This window comes from Pseudonaja textilis, chromosome 8, assembly GCF_049901715.1.
Source record: "Pseudonaja textilis isolate UNSWEBS1 chromosome 8, rPseTex1.2, whole genome shotgun sequence".
Lineage (NCBI taxonomy): Eukaryota > Metazoa > Chordata > Lepidosauria > Squamata > Elapidae > Pseudonaja > Pseudonaja textilis.
Window position 1 is genome coordinate 5,768,956 of NC_141997.1, and position 20,744 is coordinate 5,789,699.

General features: G+C 38.8%; 1 protein-coding gene across 1 annotated transcript in view; it reads left to right on the plus strand.

The window, feature by feature from the left end:
• The window catches only part of PCYT1B (phosphate cytidylyltransferase 1B, choline), a 94,153-nt gene that overhangs the window by 69,198 nt on the left and 4,211 nt on the right, over positions 1 to 20,744 (plus strand). Inside the window, exon 6 of the mRNA XM_026721313.2 lies at positions 11,336 to 11,478. Coding sequence (XP_026577098.1) covers positions 11,336 to 11,478 — 143 coding nt within the window. The remainder of the gene's footprint in view (positions 1 to 11,335; positions 11,479 to 20,744) is intronic.

Sequence of the window (20,744 nt, forward strand, 5' to 3'; positions counted from 1 at the left end):
CACACACACACACACACACACACTTATGATCAGTTACAACATCCTACACAGTCTTATGATTGAGGTTTTCTATGTTTTTTACCAGTTTCCAACAATTCCTTCTGGTTTCCGGTTAATGCCCATGGGGGAAAATGGACTTGTTTAACAACCACAATGTTTGCTTAATGACCACAAGATTCACTTAATGACCGTGGTGTTTGCCCAACCTGGGGTCTGCAACCTTAATCTCTCAAAGAGCCATTTTTCTATTTTTTTAAAACAGGTATCTCTCTCTGCCTCTCTCTTTCTTTCTCCCTCTTTCTCATCTCTTTTTCTTTCTCCCCTTTTCTTTCTTTCTCTCCTCTCTCCTCTCTCTCTCTCTCTTTCCCTCCCTCCCATCTCTCTCTCTCTGTCTTCTCTCTCTCTGTGTCTTCTCTCTCTTTCTCTTCCTCCCTCTCTTTCTTTTTCTCTATCTGTATGTGTCTCTCGTCTCTCTGTTTCCCTCCCTGTGTCTCTTGTCTCTCTTTCCCCCCCTCTCTCTTTCTCTCTCTGTGTGTATGTGAGTGTTGTCTCTCTCTTCCCCCCTTTCTGTCTTTCTCTCTGTCTTGTCTCTCTCTTTCCCTCCCCCCCCTCTGTATCTCTCTTTCCCTCCCTCCCTCTGTCTCCCTCTGTCTCTGTCCATGGGGGGGGGGGGCAATATAAATCACTTTTTCCAGTGCTGTTGTAATTTTAAATGGAGGCTAAACAAATAGTTGTAAGTCAAAGACTATCTGTATCTAGGCTTTAACCTTCCAGTTAGCATCTAACTAGATTTCAGCTGCATCTCTGCACCAGACACATAGGATAATTTCCTTATTCCCAAAATGCAGGAAAATAACCCAAGCTCACAAGAAGTTGTACTTCTGAGAGTTTTTCAAGCTTAGCAACTTTAAGACATGTCGCCGCTCACTTTCTTCTCCCAGGGGACAAAAGGAAGAAAGTGAGCAGCAGCGGCAGCCCTGGGACATCCGCTCACCCTCCCAGAGAGCGTGGTAGGGAGAGCTGGAAGATTGCTGCATGGTGACTTAGCCAGCCAGCCATCTGAGCCTGGGGATGGTGGAGGGGCAGCTAGCTAGGCCGCAGCCAGTCCTGCTACCTGGGATGGGGCCACACCAGCGGGGAAGCCAGCCAGCCAAACCCAGGAATGGTGGGGAACCACTGGCAAGCTCCGGGAATGGTGGGGGTACCCCGGCAAGCTCCGGGAATGGGGGAGCTGGCAAGATCTAGGAACAGTGGGGAGGGCTAGCACGACTTGCAGGCTTACCTGAGAGCAGGCAGATCCGGCTGCTCAGTTGGGGCACAGGCACCACGTGGGAAGGCAGGTTAGAAAGCTACGAGGACCCAGTGTGCCGCATAGGAGGTGAGTGACTAGGCAGGATGAGTGTTGGGTGGGCGGGGTGAGCGAGTATCAGGTGGGTGGGATGAGCAAGCTTTGGGTGAGTGGGGCAAGAGAGCATGTGGCAACTGGGTGACCGAGTCGGGATATGGCCAGCCAGAAGTCACTACCAGTTCAGCGACCCACTCCAAATCATCACTATCAGTTCACCTGAATCGGTGCGAACCGGCTGAATACCACCACTGTTCTCAACCTATAATATTAATGCTTAACCTTGACAGTTAACAGAGTTAAATAACAACTTTCTCCCTGAATTTCATAGGTATGCCACTTCAGATTGTTCAGCCATCCTTTCCTTCATTTTACAGTTCCAAAGTAGAGATAATCAGAATATAATCTGTCTATCTGAATTCTTCTTACATTTTAAGGAAATTTTTCCTGAAAGATTCATGTGCTCCCCATTATTGTTTTCTTCCAAAAAATAGTCTATTTTTAGAGAAATTCTTCTTGGTTACTTTACCAATTATGGGGACAATTAAATGATAAATGTTTGCAATGTTGCACATAGTCTTTTGATGGACTATTCCAAAACTGCTGAGTACATATTTGCACATATATTATAGGCTGTACAAAATGTACGATTATAATGACAGTCTTATGTACCTTTATGTACTATTACTAAATTTACAGATGATACAACAGTGGTGGGACTCATCTTCGGGGGGGGGGATGAGTCTGCCTATCGAGATGAGGTGGACCGATTGCTTTCATGGTATGGAGACAATAACTTGGTCCTCAACACCAATAAGACCAAGGAGCTTTATGGTGGACTATAGAAGGAACAGATTAGACATCCAGCCCTTGCTTATCATTGGAGACCGAGTGGAGAAAGTGGCCAGTTTTAAGTTTCTGGGTGTTACCATAAAAGAGGACCTGATCTGGGGTGTTCACATTGCAGCACTGGTCAAAAGGGCCCAGCAGAGATTATACTACCTAAGACTTCTCAGAAAACAACAACTGAATGAAAAACTGTTGGTGACCTACCGCTGCACCATAGAGAATATCTTAACTTACTGCACCTGTGTATGGTTTGCCAATTGCACAGTGGCAGATAGGACAGCACTCCAGAGGGTTAAGGTCATTGCCCAGAAGATCATTGGTTTCCCTCTCCCCTCTTTGGAAGAGCTGTATAGCTCCAACTGCCTTAAAAAAGTTCAAAACATTCTCAAAGATCCATCTCATCCTGGGCACCCTTTTTTTGAACTATTACCATCTGGCAAGATGGTACAGGATAATAAAAACAAGGACAAATAGTCTGGAAAGCAGCTATCTCGGCAGTAACTCTATTGAATTCTACTGTATAGTGCAATGTTAATGCAATATTGGGTTTTCAATTCAATTATATAGAATGTGAAGGATGTGTGTTTGTGTTTTATTTTTATAGTTATATATAATGTATGCTGAAGATGGTATTTAATTTCATTGTATGAGGTGCAATGACAATAAACTAAGCTAAACTAAACCTTACTTCTAAGTATGCTTCTAGGAGATGATGCAGGCTTATAAGTGAAACCGTGAGCTGCAGAATGATTTAAGCTTCCTGTAGCAGTTAATGTGTTGGGTATAAATTACATTTATGGCTATACATATTTGCTAAATAAAATATAAATTAATTTGTAAATTATATTCAGTGGTTTAAATTGTTAGTTTAACAGTTATAATACATATTTATAAAAACTTTTTAAGTAGTATATACCATCAAACTAACTTTGATTTTAATCATTTAAATGCTTAGTATCTTCAAATCATTTCAAAGTCAAGAGCATCTTTCCACCTTTTTAGTAAAGTGCAATTTTGTCTACATTAAAAATGGTAAGAATTATACATGGCATATCATTATGTAATTAAGTAACAGAGGTATTTCTATATCAAATTTTGAAAAGAATCATGTAAGATCAATCTTATATATTCAGTATATGAGAGCTTGTCATAGTTAAAATATCAGGCTAGAAACCAGGAGACCATGAATTGAAGTCCTGCCTTTGGCACAAAGCCTGCTGGGTGATTGTGAGCCACTCTCTTTCTCTCAGCCCTAGAAAGTTGGCAAACCATTTCTGAAAAATAAAGAAAATTGCAGGGTCTTGTCCAGGCATTATTCAAGAATCAGATAAGATTGAATGAAAGAAAAAGAATTAGTACAGTAAATAAAAAGTAATTCAGGTTTCATTTTTAAGTAGCTGAAGGGATTTCAGTACTAATTTCCACCTTTGATCTTCTTAGTATAGTGTTTAGTTTATTGTTCAATTTCATTTTTGTCAATTTTTGATTTCTTGAGATACTATTCCAATCAGAAACTTGGCATCAAACATATCTATCAATGAATATTTTCCTATTTTGAGAAATAATTTAGTCCAATCAGTTCTGCTATAAAATAATTTAAAGAGGTAAAATTATACTCACAATATCTAGAATATATATGCAACTTTTCTGTCATTTTATGTGGGTCTGCCTATGCAATAATTAGACACTAAATTTATGATACTAACATTTCTTATTTTACAGCCCACTGTAATTTCATCAATATGGTGTCCTTAAACACCAGAGTCAGAGTTAGAGAAGACATGCAGATTTCTTGCAATCATATTAGGCATTAATTTATTCTTCCCAGAATCATTGGCCTCTTGACCAAATACTTTTTCTTAGAGAATCTCCATATTTTATTAATTAATGCCCCCCCCAAAAATTATGCAAGAATTCCTTTCTCTGCCAAAGATCACTCTCTGAAATTATTTTAAAAATTTAGTGAAATATTTTTGAAATAAATTGCATAATAAGACAATTACTGATAAGCAGTTGTCATTATACAGCTGATTATTCTGTACTATGAAATAAATTATCCAGAGTCACTATTATCAAACAATAAATTGTTAGTTTATTATTACTTTACAGACCTTCTAGGACGGTTCAGTCAGATTCAACTCTGAGCCAGGTACAATTCCCATTTGTGTAACTCAGATTAAGAAGGATTAAAAAAATAGATGTAACTCCATAAAATCACAAGTGTAGGACAGAAATATATCACAATCAACTAATCTATTAAAAACAAACTTTATTGAATATACAATTAAAACAAACAAACAAACACATACACAACATAGAAAAACAAAGAAGAAAAAAACGAATCAAGGGCAATTCCATTATCGACAGTTTGTGGTTCCTTATTTGTTATCATTATTGGTGTCATATTTACAATTAAATCTTAATGCGAGTATATAGTTACTACCGCTGTAGCTTAATCTCCTTTACAGTTTAATAATGTTTACTATTATATTATCTATCTTTGTTCTATCCAATCGTACCAACACTCCCAACTCTTGTAATATTCTGATGATTCTTTATCCTTAAGTGCTAGGGTCAATTTATCCATTTCTGCACAGTTTACTGTTTTCTGAATAGTCATTTCTTTGGTTGAAATATAGGCTTGTTTCCAACATTGTGCAAAAGCTAATCTAGCTGCAGTAAATATGTGTAATATTATATATGTAGCTTTTTTTGGAAGTTGTCTATTGAATATCCCTAAAAGGAAGAATTCTGGTTTATCTGCTCAGCCGTAATTTCCTCCAACCATTTTATGATTCTCCACCAGTATCTTTGGGCTACAGGACCACCACATATGATAGAATGTTCCGTGTTTCTTTTTACATTTCCAGCAATTCGGATTCATGTTAGGAGACATCTTTGCTAATCTCAAAGGAAAGAGATGCTATTTTATAGGCATTTTCTTTATATGTTGCCGATTTTGTGATTTCATTATTCCTGGTCCAGACCTTTTCCAATTCTATTAAAGCAATGCTACGTCCTATATTACTACTCCAAGCTATCATATTACTTTTCACTACTTCCTCCTCTAATTCTACCTCTAATAGGCAGTTGTAAGATTTGGTTATATTTTTTTTGTCTGAACCTAGTAAGATTTTATCTAATTGTTGTGGCTTACTGTAGATTCCAAAAACTTTCTTGTCCTGTCTACATCTATTTTGTATTTGGAAGTAAGCCCTCCGGTCAATTCGTAGCCCTTGTTCTTAGAGATCTTGCCATGATTTTAAAGTTCCTTGTGCATCCACTAGGTCTTTATATTTTATCATCTTGTTAATATCCAGATTGTTCGGATGTATCATCGCCTCCATCGTTGAGATCCAAATCGGAATCTTTAGATAGTGTTTTTTCTTTATTTTATTCCAATTAGCCAATAAAGAGTCTCTAATTACATGTCTGTGGAAGTAATTCTGTTTGGTTTCCCCTGTGTCCCATAAGAACGCATGCCACCCCCTCTGCAAATCATCGCCTTCTAGAAATAATATTCTTTTATTCGATAAATTTACCCATTCTTTTAGCCATAGTAAGAAAGCTGCGCTGTGATATAGTTCCCAATTTGGGAGTGCCATACCCCCCTGCTCTTCATATCTTGCATTGCTTTTAAATTTATTCTTGTTTTTTTTCCCCTTGCCACATAAATTTTGCTATTATTCTGTTGAGTTCCACAAAGACTTTTTTATGTATTTTTATTGGTATTGTCTGGAACAAATGAAATACATTCAGCAAGAATAGTCATTTTAATAGTGGCAATCCTCCCTAGTAGGGAGAGTTGCAATTTAACCCATAGCTCTAGGTCTTTTTTTAACCTGTTGCAGTAGTTTGTTATAGTTATTTTCCATTAGTGTCTTACAATGAGCCGTCAACCAGATTCTTAAGTATGTAATATTCTTTACCACCTGTAATCCCATTGCCTTTTCCAATTCTGATTTCTGTTTTTCTGTTAAGTTTTTGGTTATTAATTTCATTTTTTCCCTGTTAATTTTGAGTCCTGCGATTTTCCCAAATTGATCTAACTCTTTCAACAGTTCCTGACCTAGTTCAATTGGATCTTCTATGAAAAAGACCATATCATCCGCGAATGACTGCAATTTATATTCTTCTTTCTTAATCTTTAACCCCTTTATTCCTGGGTTCTGCCTAATTCGCATAAGTAGTGTTTCCAAAGATAGTATGAAGAGCAAGGGAGATAGTGGACATCCCTGCCTAACTCCTTTCTCTATTTTTATTGAGCGCATATATTCTCCATTCGCCTTTTGTGAGGCGTAAATCGTGGTTACGATGTTTTCAAATTTAGTGCCTAAATTCATATTGTAAATTTGTTGAATTAAAAATTGCCAATTTAAATTGTCGAAGGCCTTCTGCGCATCCAAAAATACAAGGGCTGTTTGTTTTTCCGGGTGGGCTTCGTAGTATTCCAAAACATTTAACACTATTCTTAAATTGTTCCTAATTTGTCTGTTGGGGAGAAATCTTTATGTATATATTCATTCAAGATTCTTTTTAGTCTATTTGCTATAATAGTAGCAAATATTTTATAGTCGGTATTTAGCAAGAAATTGGTCTATAGTTTTGTATGAGTCGGGGATCTGAATCTTCCTTCGGAATCAACGAAATCAATGCCTCCCTCCATGAATCTGGCATTTTAGCTGCAAGTAAAACCTCATTATATACTTCCACCATAAGGGGTCCTCTTTGTTCTCCTATTGCCTTATAGAGTTCCCCTGAGATCCATTCAGGTTCCGGAGTTTCGTTGTTGTTTTTATTTTCTATTGCTGTTTTCAGTTCAGACCACGTAATATCTTTAATTAGCATTTGTTTCATCTCATCCCCAATTGCTTTGTCTTTTGTTATGCCCAAGTAATTTCTTATCATATCCTTCTTTACCTCCTCCTTTTTATAGAGGTCTTCAAAATATTTATATGCAATTTCTTTTTTCTGTTCTATTCCCTGTTGGGCATCCCCTTTTCCATCTATTAATTGATAAATTAATATTTTTTTCTTTTTCTTTTTTGAGTTTGTAGGCCAACCATCTCCCTGGTTTGTTACCCTGTTCAAAGAATATCTGTCTAGCTATATTCAACTTTGTAATCATTCCTTCCTGTTCAATTAAATTCAATTTGTGTTTAGTTACTATCACTTGATTTTGCAATTTACAATCCTTTGGAGTACTTGTAACTGGCTTTTAGTTCTTTAATTTTTTGTTTTAATTTATTTTATTGGGCATAATTTTCTTTATTCCTCCTGGCACTATATGATATCATTGTGCCCCTTATTACAGCCTTCATTGTATCCCAAATATTCTGCTTCGTAGTTGCCTCATTATTGTTTTCTTTTTAAAAGTAATCTAATTCCTCCTTGAGTCTATTCATAAATTCTTTTTCTTTAATTAGCTGTGTATTTAGCGTCCACCTCTTCCTTGGCTTTTTCCTACCTTTCCACAATATCTGAATCGGATTATGATCTGCCCATTTGTTAGGTAAAATTTCAGTCTCTTTTAACTCATTTGCTATTTCACCATTCATCCACACCATATCAATTCGTGTCCATGATTGGTGTCGATTTGAGTAAAATGTAAATTGTTTTTTCTCCGGGTTTAATTTTCTCCACACATCTATCAAATTCAATTCAGTCATCATTTCCTCACATGTTTTCGGTAGCCCTCTCTTTTTCCTCTTCTTCCCTCCACTACTGTGATATTTTTGATGGTCCACAATGGCATTGAAGTCCCCTAAGATACAAATATTCCTTTTTTCTAATCCTACTATTTTTTCATGCAAATGTTTAAAAAATTCTTTTTGGTTTTCATTAGGGGCATAAATCACTACTAATAGAATTGGGGTTGAGTTAATCCAGATTTGTAAAACCAGAATTCTTCCATTAGAATCTGTCCAAATTAGGTCTGCTTTCATATCCTCTTTCACATATACTGCTATCCCTTTCTTTTTCCCAGAGTCTGCTGGTGTCGTATATAGTTTCCCTAGCTTCGGGCATTCTAAATATTTTTCATCTGACTTCCTTATATGGGTTTCTTGTAAACATACTATATCTGCATTTTGTTTAATTAGTTTAGTTAATATTCTTTTCCTTTTTATCCTGGAATTCAGGCTGTTTATATTAATTGATAATATTTTCTTTTCCTCATCCATTGTCTAGTTGATTCTTGCTCTTTGTCTTGTAGTTACTCCTCTTTCTCCTTGTGGCTGGTAACATGTCTTCCCTTCTCTCTCTTGTTGTGTATTTTTCGGATTCCTGGGACTCCTGTCTCTATTCTTTTGGTAATCTTGGTCATCTTGCGAATTTGATTCTAGTTCTTTACTACTCAGTTCTTCCGGGTCTACCAGTCATTCATAAAATTCTTGGGCTTTTTCCACAGAATCTACTCTAATTTTCCTTTCTTCCCATGAGATTAATCTTCTGGGATTAGCCATCTAAATACAATGCCTTTTTGATTTAATTGGGCCACCAAGAATTTATAGTCTCGCCTTTGCTCTCTCACTCTTCTTGGGATTTGTTTAAGCACCAAGACTTCTTTATCTTTATATGTGATTGTTTCTTCTCTGGATATTTTGTATATAATATCTTGGACCTTTCTTCTAGCAAATCTTATGTGAATTTCTTTTGGACATTTGTGGAGTCTTGCATAATTTGTACTCACTCTATAAACTTTGTCCAACTCTTTCAGAATATCATCTTTGTCTTTTTCCAACACTTCTGCTAGTATTTCTGTTATCACTTGTTCCAGATCCTCTTCTTTTGATTCCACTATGTTCTGGAATCTCGAATATGCTGCGGCCTTATCCATCTCCAAACAGACAAGGGAGTCTTCCATTTCTTTGCTCACATTCCTTAGATGTTCCTCACCCATTTCCAGTTTATTTTCAGTTTGTTCAGTCCTTTTCTCTACCTCCTTTATTATCGATTTGTTTCTCTCTATTGCTTGCTGGATTGTTCCAATTTTTTCATCCAACTTTGAAATATCTACTTTCATTTCCTCCTTTAATTTCCCCAGCTCTTCTTTTAGTTTATTTGTATCAGCTCTTGTCTCCGTATGATTTTTCGTCATCATTTCTTGGAGCTTCAGCATAGATTCTTGTAAGGTGAGGAGTTTCGACTGGATATTGGCATTTGTGATAGAGAGTTGTTTCTCCCCAGGCAATGGTTCCTCAATTGTCTTTTGTGCCATCGTTGAGGGGGATGCCGCCACGGTTGTTAATGTTGGAATAGTCTTCTTCCCAGTTTTAAGCGTTGTAGTAGTTGTAGAGGTCATTTCTTTGAGAATTTGTTTCTGGTTTTGTATTATACTAAATATGTTATCCCAAATTAGCATTCACTATTCAAAAATAACAGATAGGAGTAAACACTACTCTAATTGATTGATTCCTGATTTCCTTAGTAAATTAGTGGACTAGACACTTTTATAAGTATAAATATTATCCAAGACAATTTCAAAATTAAATTCTAAAGTATCTAAATTTATAAAGTTTGGTATTTATATCAAAATTCCTATACTTAAATTCTAAGTACTAATAATCTGTATATCTATAAAAGCTATGGAACACTTAATCTAAATATCAATATTATAAAATAGTGTTTTAAATGTTTATAAGTCTAAGTGGAAATAAGTTGACCTTACTATACAACAGTTAATTATTTGAAATATGGATATCACAATTAATTATTTACTCTAATATAATCAACAAATATAATCAAATATCAATACTTAATTAGTTAATTATTGTCATTCCCCTCCTTTCCCCTATATATTAAAGCGAAATATAGACCTCAGTATTGCTAATACATCAGCTAAATCAGATATACATCACATTTACCACAATCAAATACCTGAGGAAAGAAAAGGAAAATTGATATCAGAGAGATAATTAGTCCAAACAGCAGAGGCTACAGGGCTTGGAGTATCCCAATGTAACTGTTTAACTTTCCATCTCTAAAATTAAAAAGTTCCATCTCCAAACACACTGGAAGTGCAGAATTGCTGAGTAATGTCTCTGATTTCACAGTCTCACTGCACCCTCCGCTATAGCCGTTCCTCCTTTCGTTCAAATCTCTTGCATTCCAATCTTCCAAATTTCATATGGTCTCTTCAATTAACAGGTTTCAACCTATTAGACCTCTAAGTCAATAGTCCAAAAAAGGAAAAGAACTCCAGTGAATTTTTAAGTATTGTCTATAGAAATATAGTAACTTTGCTTGCTTCCCCACTTCCGATCTTCCCCCTGTCTCACACTTGTTAATCCAGTCTTCCCGAATGGCAGCAATCCAAATCGCTCGCGCATTCCAAAAGTTAACTTTTTCCTCTCTTTTTTTTCCCCGTTGGTGTCAATTCCACAAGCCTCTCCAACATTCTTATCTTCTCTGTCCGGTCGCTTGCGTCCTTACTGTCTTCTGTTTCCTGAGCCCTTTCGCTTTCACCGCCTCTTGCATCCACTTTTTAGACGCTATTTTCGGGCTTTGCTCTGACTGATGTTGTTGTCATCTACGAGACTTCTCCAATGCTCTATGCTCTCTCAAAATCGCAGATTCCTTCACTCACACTCTTCTCTGTTCACCACAGTCTGTCACTCACTCACTTCCTCTTGTAGGTAGCGATCCAGACTTCAGGACCACCATTACTGGATGGCAGTCTCTTGTTTGTTGGTCTCTACAGGGTCTCTCTGCGTCATGATGAGAGTCGCCCTCTCCACAACTCGAGACACCACACACCGACACGTTTCTCTGCAGGATACCTGCACCCCTGAGGGTCGCTCCAACAGCAAGAAAAGGTAGCATAAAGCCCCGAGCAAGCTTCAGCACCTCTACTTGTCCATACCTCATCACTGGAAGTTTTTCTCAATCAACTAATCTAAAAGTAAAATACTTTCTCTTTGAAATGGGATTGATCATACTACTTCAGCCTCAGGCACTTTCAGTATAGACTTTCTAAATGCCAAAAGGGAAGTTGAATGCTCCTCAAGGACAATCCCATGTAAAGTGTTTTTCACTAACCCAAGCGAGAGGAAACAAGGGCCTCAACCATTTTGAAATAATTAATCATACAAAAGCTGGAGTTTTTATCACAGTTCTGTTTTCTTTTTCTCCTTTCAAAAGGTATGTTTGTACCAACTCAGAGAACTGAAGGTATCTCAACTTCAGATATTATCACTAGAATTGTACGTGATTATGATGTCTATGCCCGTCGCAACTTGCAAAGAGGATATACTGCTAAAGAGTTGAATGTCAGCTTTATAAATGTAAGTGCATCAATCATTCTAATTATATTTTACTTGAAAAAATATGTAATTGATTATGTAATGATTGCAGCATGGTTAGGAAGACAGTGAAGTTTGTTTTGCTGTATTTCTCTAAGCATATTTTAAAATTTAAATTAACATAATCTCTTTACCATAATTAATTAAATTCAAGATTTTAAAATTTTAAAAAACCCTCCATTTTCTGTTCTAAAATCCTTCAGTTTATGATTATTTCATGTTTGTTGTTTGGAGGTGTATATACAAATAAGTTATATTCTTAAGATCATAAGGATGAGGAAAAAAACTGTAATTATTTCACATGCATATACAGCTTTTACTGCCAAATATTGTGAGATAATTTGCACATTTTTGTAGTCACACAAGGACTTCAATCTAGACCTCCACTTGACCCTCTCAGAATATCTGAGAAACCACCAACTGACTACTACACCATATAGAATCAGCATAGCACACAACCCAACCAAAGCCCTTCAAAACATCCTAAGCAAACCAAAAGATCCAGCAACCCTAGAAAAAAAAACAGGAGTCATCTATAACATACAATGTAAGAACTGCAACAATCACTATGTAGGACAAACAGGCAGAAGACTGGCAGAACGCATCCATGAACACCAACTGGCAGCCAGAAGACATGACAAAAATTATTTAATTTCACAACATATAGATAGATTTAACCACAGTTTTAATTGGGAAAGTGTGACAATGCTACACCAGGCCAAATCTAAAAATGCCAGGGAATTTTTAGAAACCAGGCACTCTGACAGATCAGCCATCAATAAACACATAGACATTAATAACATCTATAGAGACAAAAGAGAACAAAAAGACTCCAAAAACTCTTCACCAGTAATCAGCAACCAGATCACCATAGATTAACTCCAAGGTTAATTTCAGTCCAACAATTAAGTAAACAATACCCCAATCAACAAACTGCCAAAAAGCCATCAGTAAACAGCCCAACCAAAGAATCTCTAAGATCACCCACACCCATACAGACAGGCAAGTCACCAGAATATAAACTGACAGTAAACAGCACTTACTACTGCTGCTGATGTTTTCTTGCAGAGGTAATGAAACCTCTGCAAAAAAGCAAGAAAGCTCATAGAGCACCAAGGACCCCTCATTTCAACCCTGAGCTACAAATATCCTCCTTTATTGGTACTTGACCCTCTGTCCAGCTTGACTGGCACTTTCCCAACACTTTCTGAACTCTAGTCTCCCTTTGTATTTGGCCACAAAACTGGACTTTCTGACACTTCGTTGCCTCCATGAGGTGTTCCAATGAACTTTGTGTTTTTAAATTTAATTTTCCCAACATTTAATGCATATGGACAAATCATACTACCTTTACTCTAAAAATAATGTATAGTTGTCATACAGTCCAGCTATACTGCTTCCTCTTTGTGTTTTTTAGTCATAAGCATTGACCACTTATGCATATACTGTATAATCAGATGTGCTTTCTTCTTTATGTGAGTCTATTTATAGTAAGCTACTTTGAATTTTTGAAACAGTAACATCTAGATTACATTGGTTGGCACTTTTATCCACATTATCTTATCCATGTTTATATAATAGTATCCAGCCCATATGTCCTTAAGGTAAGCAGACATTTTCCAAATGCGTGTTCACAAAAGTTGCCCACCCAATCAAGCAGAAAAAATAGATGTGCTTTTTGCCAACCAACTCATAAATATATGTAGGCAACACACTACAATAGTAATGGGGGACTTAAATTACCCTGATATCAATTGGAAGACTAATTCTGCACCAGCTGAAAAATCAAATAGGTTCCTAACCAACCAAGCTGACAACTTTGTTGTCCAAAAGGTAGAGGAGGAAACTAGAGGGACAGATATACTGGATTAGCCATACTAATTCTTACAAACAGAAGAAGTGATAGAGGGAGTTGAAACAGGAAGCTTGTGTGAGGGTGACCATGTTATCATAGAGTTCAACATAACACAAACACAAGCAATAGAACATAATGATACTAGAGTCTTAGATTTTAAAAGAGCAGATTTTAACACAGAGATAACTTGGGAAGGATTCCTTGGATGAAAATCCTAAAGGGGAAAATAACTCAAGAATCTTGGGAAACTCTGAAAAGGATGATCATAAAAGCCTAGACCAGCACAGTACCACTGAGAAAAAAACAACAAGAAATCAAATAAGAAATCAGCATGGCTGTACAAAGGTCTCTCTGACAAATTGAAAGACAAAAAGGACATGTACAAAAAATGGAAAGAGGGAAACAAAACTAAGGCAAAATATCAGCAGATAAGGTGAAGTCTGGAAAGCAAAGACTCAGAATGAACAAAGACTTGCAACAAAAATCAAAGATAATGAAAAAAGTTTCTTCCAACATATAAATAACAAGAAAAAAAAATCAAGGAAACAATCACTTCACTAAAGAGAGAAGACGGCAAGAAAGTAACAGGGACAGAGAGAAAGCTGCTTAACTTATTCTTTGCATTGGTCTTCACGCAAAAGAAACTATAGCCCAACCTACCAAAAACATAACTGTAAAAGACAGACTAGAAATTAAAGTTAAAATAAGCAAAAATAATAATAAGGCAACACCTTTCTGATCTTGATGAATACAAATCATTGGGACCTGATGGATTACATCCCAGAGTTCTAAAGGAGCTGGCAGATATCATCTCAGAACAACTGTACATCTTTCAAAAATCCTGGAGCACCAGGGAACTACCAGAAGATTGGAAAAGAGCTGATGTAGTTCCCATCTTCAAAGAAGGGAGCGGGGGGGAACAGACCCAGGAAACTACAGTACAATCAGCCTAACATCAATACCCGGGAAGATACTGGGAAAAGATAATAAAAAAACAGATCTGCCAAAATCTAGAAACAAGTAAAATAATAACTAGCAACCAGCACGGGTTTCTCAAAAACAGATCATGCCAAACCAATCTTATTTCATTCTTCAACATAGTGACTAAATTAGTAGACCAGCGAAATAATGTGGACATAATATACTTAGACATCAGCAAGGCATTCAACAAAGTAGACCACAACCTACTTCTTGGTAAGCTAGAAAAAAGTGGTATAGATAGTATCACCTCCAGATGGATTTGTAACTGGCTGACAAACTGTACTCAATGAGTAGTCCTTAATGGGTCTAAATCTACATGGAGGGAAGTAAGTAGTGGGGTGCCACAACGTTCCGTCTTCAGCCCAGTACTCTTTAATATCTTCATAAATGACTTAGATGAGGGAATAGAAGGGGAACTTACCAAATTTGCAGATGATACTAAGCTGGCAGGAATAGCTAACACCGTAGAAGATCCAGATGGATTTTGACAGACTTGAACACTGGGCCCTATGTAACAAAATGAAATTCAATGTAGAGAAAAATAAAGTCCTACACTTAGGCAAGAAAAACCAAAAGTATACATATAGATGAGGTAAAATCAGGCTTAATAGCAGTAACTGTGAGGGGGATTTTGGAGTCTTAGTGGACAACCAGCTAAATATGAGCCAGCAGTGTGCGGTGGCAGCCCAAAAAGCCAATGCAATCCTAAATGGCATAACAGAGGGATACAATCAAGATCAAGTGGGCTACTAATATCACTCTATAAGGTGTCATGCCTCTGGTGGAGACTGACTCTGAGGAAGAGGAGGAACAGCCAACAGGGAATGGAAGTGTGGCTCCAGACGTGGTGGAGGAGGCTAGGGAAGGGCAGAAGCCGGCTGAGCAATCAGAGGAGGACCCAGGCCCATCCCCTATCCATCCTAGGGCACAGAGGAAGGAGAGGATTAGGGTAAAACGTGGTCTACTCAGGAGTCCATGATCTCTTCATGGGATGCAGGTGTGAGATTTGCATAAGAGTTTGGACCTGTGTGCTAACAGACGCTGGAGACAACTTAGTGTTTTATTCCTAAAGAAGGCTTATCTTGGGAGATGGGAGGAGCTTGCGCCGTGGCGATACGGTCTGCAATCGAGTCCTCGATTGCAGCCGATATCTCCGCCACCGGCCGGTCCAACGGACCTACGCTGTCCCGTAGGGACAGCCATCGTGAAGAGCATACCCTGAGGACTCCGGGGATACCGCAAAATCCCTGGAGAGCCCGGGTGAAGCTCTTCTTGCCAGCGGCGGAGAGGCAGCCCCCATGCTGCTGAGGCCGGGGCGGCTCCAGATGGAAAGAGTTTGAGAAAGAGTTTGTCGGTTGGGTGAGAACTTCTTTTTTTTTATTTAATTTTTTGAATTTTGAAAGTTTACTCTAATTATCTGAAGAAACCTGTGTGATTTTTGTTTTGTTTTTTGACAAAATTGACTTAGCGGCGTTTTTTTAGGGAAACGTCAAAGAGAGAATCCATTTTTTTTCCTTTTCTTTGCTTCCGGACTCTATTGTTATTTATTGGATAACTGGACTGTTTTCTTTTTTCTATATATTCATATGTTTTATTCTTCTTCTGGACTTTTTTTTTTTTTTTTTTTTCTGGGCTAGAGGCTTCTCTTGACTTTGTTTGATTTTTCTGTTTCTGTTTTGTGTATTGCAAGCCGGCTTTCTCTTAAGAGAGGAGGGGGGAAAGTGAGAACTATGATACTTTGTAACACTGCCACCTAGAGGCTCGGAAATATTTAAAAAAAAAATAAAAAACAGACTCTTCTTCTCAAGGACATCCCCTGATAAGATAGAGGAAAGCACTTTGTGGAATATTATTACAGGTGTCTTTCTGGATATACATGGCTCAGCTTTGAAGCTTGTGGGAAAGAGAAGGGAGTTATAATTAGAGCCTTGGATAATTAAATAGAGTGCAGTGTTGTTGTTTTTTTTTTGAGTTCTGCCAACCCCTTCACTAACATCAAGGTCCTTACTTTTAAGCTTGATTTATTTGCAAAGGGAAGCCTCTGAATTTCTTTTTTCTACTTATATTTTATTTTGATTTAACTGATTTTATTTTTTCTTTTGCCTATTTGGATCCTGTTTTTTCTTTTTTCCTTTTTTTTTTTAATGTACATCAGCGGACTATTTCTTTTTCCTTTTTTCAATTGAGGTTTTTTCTTTTTCTTTTTTTTCTGGCTGGACTAAGGTGTGGAATCTGAAGAAACTTATTTTTCTTGGTTTTTGTTTTGTTTTTTGTTTTTTCTCTTTTTCTTCTTCCCTTCTTCTTTTTTGGCTTTGTCTTGTTTATTATTATTATTGGGTTTTTATTTTTACTGTTACTTTTTTTTATGGTTTTTTTTTTCTCTTTTTATTGGACTAAGGTCAGGAAGAATTTGAAGAATTTTTTTTCTTTTTTTTCTTTTTTTCTCTCACTTTTAGCTTTTTTATTGTTGGCCTTTTTACCTTGGATTATAATTTCATATTTTTTTTCTCTTTTTTTTTTGTGGATTAAAACTTGAAAAAACTTGAAGAGTTGGAACCACTTAAAATGAGTAAGAAATTTATATCTTCGGGTGCCTCTATGTCTGCTTCTGCCTCCCCACCATCTGGACAGCGCTCAATTCAGACATTGTTAAAGCAAGATAAAGAGAAAGAAAAAGAACAAGAAAGAGTATCCTTCCAGATGATTATGCAAGGAATTCAAGATCTTAAGGTAAAAATGGATACTATTGAACAAAGAACAGGTAGGATGGAACAGATGATGGAAAAATATGAAGAGAGACTCCAAAATGTTGAAGAGGGAGGCAAACAAAGAGAGGAGAAAATTGGAAATATCGACAATAGATTAACAGCGATTGAACAAGAAAAAAGTGAGATGTTGAAGTGGGAGTTGGATAGATCAGAATTTTATCTTAGATTCCAAAATATAGAAGAAGAAAAAGGACAAGATTTGGCTGCGATAATGGTAGGAATTCTGGCGGAGGCGCTCGAGATAACAGAAGAGAAGATGATGGATGGAATTGATGAGATATATCGAGTTTTTACAAGATATGCGATGAGAAATAACCTACCCAGAGAAGTTCATATTAGATTTATTAAAAAATCTTTGAAGACACAAATATTGCAAGCAGCAAGAGAGAAGCCACTGAAATACAAAGGTAAAGAAATTTTGGTTTTAAAAGAAGGCTTATCTTGTTTGGCATTCTTCCAATGGACTGTACCTGGTTATCTTCCTGAAGTTGGCAAGTATCTATCCTGGTCTGTCGTGGAACTTTATTCAGTGCGGTTTGTTTTTGGTTTTTGCTTCGTTATCAGCTCTTTGAATTTGAACTGTTTCTTTCCTTTGAAATGTTATTTTGAAAATAGTTTACTCCTCCACTGTGAACAATTAAACAGTGAAGCCAAGTTAAAGGACTTTTATTTACGTTTTGGTTTTTGTTATATTTCTGATATACTCTGGGTCATCACATTTTGTCTCCAGCCACCCCTTCAACTTGTTTCTGCTTTTCGTGGGGTGACCATGGATCAGCTCAGAGCAGACAATGCCCAGTAAAGCCAGCAAGTGGCTCTTTTGACTGCACAGGTTGCGCAGATGCAAGCTGCCCGGCCACGCCATAAATGCCCGGTAGTGGTGCCAGATAAATTTGATGGATTGCTGGCCCAATTTCCATCATTTTTGGGGCAGTGCCAGGTTTATATGAGCCTTCGGCCAGAGGACTTCTCCACTGACCAGGATAAGGTGGGGTTTTTGATTAGTTTGTTGTCAAGCTCTGCAGCACGATGGGTGATGCCTCTGTTGACCCAGCCCAACCAGGTGTTGGACAATTATGCCAAGTTTTGCCATCATTTCCAGGCCATGTTTGAGGACCCTTTTCGGAGCCAAACAGCAAACAGACGTTTGAGACAGTTGAAGCAGGGGCGTGGCTCGCTCGTGTATTATATTACTAGCTTTTGGGTGGTTGCCCAGGACATACAATGGAATGAGGCAGCACTGTTAGCCCAGTTCCAGGAGGGTTTGTCATCAGAGCTCCTGGATGAGTTGGCATGCACTGAATGCCCTTGCACCCTTCAGGAGCTCATGCATCTGTGTCTTCGTATTGATGCTAGGCTTTAGCAGTGACGGGTGCGACGACGGATGGAGACTGCATCTGTTCCCAGCAAAGTGGCGCCTTTGGTGGAAGTGCCTTTGGAAGAGCCCATGCAGTTGGGGGCTGCCCGCCCTTGCCTGTCCCAAGTAGAAAAGGATAGGTGTCGTTGTGATGGGTTATACCTCTGTTGTGGCAATCAAGGCCATTTTGTGGCCAAGTGTCCTGTTAAGACATCCACAGCAGCAACATCAGTGGTGACAGGAAATAAGTATCACCTGGCCTATGGGGGTCTGTAGGTCAGGTTTCAAAGTCCCTAGGCCCGCCATCTTCCCCATCCTTGCCATCCTCGCCATCTTTGACATTTCCACCCCAGTCGTCATTGGTGAAGCATCTTGTGCTGACAGCAAGTGTGTTTGTGCCTGGTCATGGAGCGGTGGAGATCCAAGCCTTGGTCGACTCAGGGGCCACAGCCAATTTCATGGATGCTCATTTTGTCGAGCAGTGGTTCATTCCCCAGCAACAGGTGTCCCCGCCAGTAATGGTGGAGATGATTGATATTCGGCCCCTTTGTTCAGCACCTGTGGTTGCTGCAACCAAACCCCTTCGCACGTGTATTGGGCAGCATGTGGAGGAAGCCATATTCTACATTGCCGCAGTACCTCATTTTCAGGTGGTGCTGGGTTTGGAGTGGTTACAGGCCCATGATCTACAGATTGTCTGGTTGTCTGGAACTGTGCAATTTCTTGATAGGAAGTGTGCCAACCATTGCTTGCGTTCCTGTGTAGGAGGTGTGATTACGCCTGTGGACTTGGATCTACCTGCGGAGCTGGTGACCTATGTTCCAAGTGGGGGGAATCAACGCTGATGCATTGTCCCAGAAGCCCGAGTATACCCAAAGGGAGGACAAAATCTTGCTCCAGACGGTCATTCCTTTGGAGCGGTTTGCAGCCACAGAGGAGCCTGTGGACCTTTGAGTGAGGATTCAGGAGGCACAGCAACAGGATCCATTTGTGGCAGCTCGGTGTCGTGAATTGGATGAGAATGGGAGACAAGAGACTCCTTGGGAATATATTGGGGACCTGTTGTGGTTCTGTGATCATATTTACGTGCCTGGAGGTCCTCTTCATGGCCTTATCTTACATCAATGTCATGATAATCTGGCGGCAGGACACTTTGGGGTGTTCAAAACACTGCACCTCATTTCAAGGACATTTTGGTGGCCGAGACTTAAGCATGATGTGTCGTGATATGTGGCATTCTGTGTGATCTGTTGACAAGCCAAGTATGCTCCTGGTGCACCCCCTGGTCTCTTGCAGCCATTGCCCACACCTGAAAAACCTTGGGGGGCATTTTCATTGGACTTCATCACTGAATTGCCACCATCAAAGGGTGCTACAACCATTTTGGTGGTGGTAGATATGTTGACTAAAATGGCCCACTTTATTCCACGTATGGGTCTTCCTACAGCCAGAATAATGGCCCAGTTGTTTATCTCCCATGTATTCCGGTTGCATGGGTTACCAGACCGAATAGGATCAGATCGGGGGGGTACAATTTACGGCACGCTTCTGGCACACCCTACTCACGAAACTGCAGGTTCAGGCGTGTCTGTTGTCCACCATCACCCCGAAACTGATGGGGGGACAGAGAGAGTGAATGCTATTTTGGAGCAGTATCTCTGCTGTTTCAGCAATACTCAACAAGACAATTGGGTAGAAGTTCTGCCGGTGGCAGAATTTGCTTACAACAATGCTCAGCATGCATCCACCCATGTGTCCCCATTCTTTGCCAACTATGGTTTTCATCCACGACTTTTCCCTTTAGCCCCGACTCCCCAGTTCTGGCAGTGGATACATTCTTGCAAGAGTGAAAAGCCGTGCACCACGTGGTCTAAGACCAACTAGAGAGAGCCAAGGAGGACTACAAACGCTTTGCAGACCGACATCATCGTGATATTCTGCCTTTAGCGGTAGGCGATCGGGTGTGGCTCTCTACTCAATACTTACCAACAACATGGCCATAGAAAAAGCTCGATCACCGTTACTTGGGACCTTTTCCAGTCGAGGCAGTGATCAATACTGTAGCTTTTAGTCTCTCCCGGTCATGGACCACACGTATCCATCCTGTTTTTCATTGCTCCTTGTTAATCCCTGTATTGGCCGACAGCCCTTATAGATCAGCTCCTCCACCAACGGGCCCGTTAGCCCCTCAGGGAGAGGTGGAGTATGAAGTGGATAGCATCCGAGATTCACACCAGTTGCAGGGCCGATTTCAGTATTTGGTGGCATGGAAAGTTTATGGACCAGA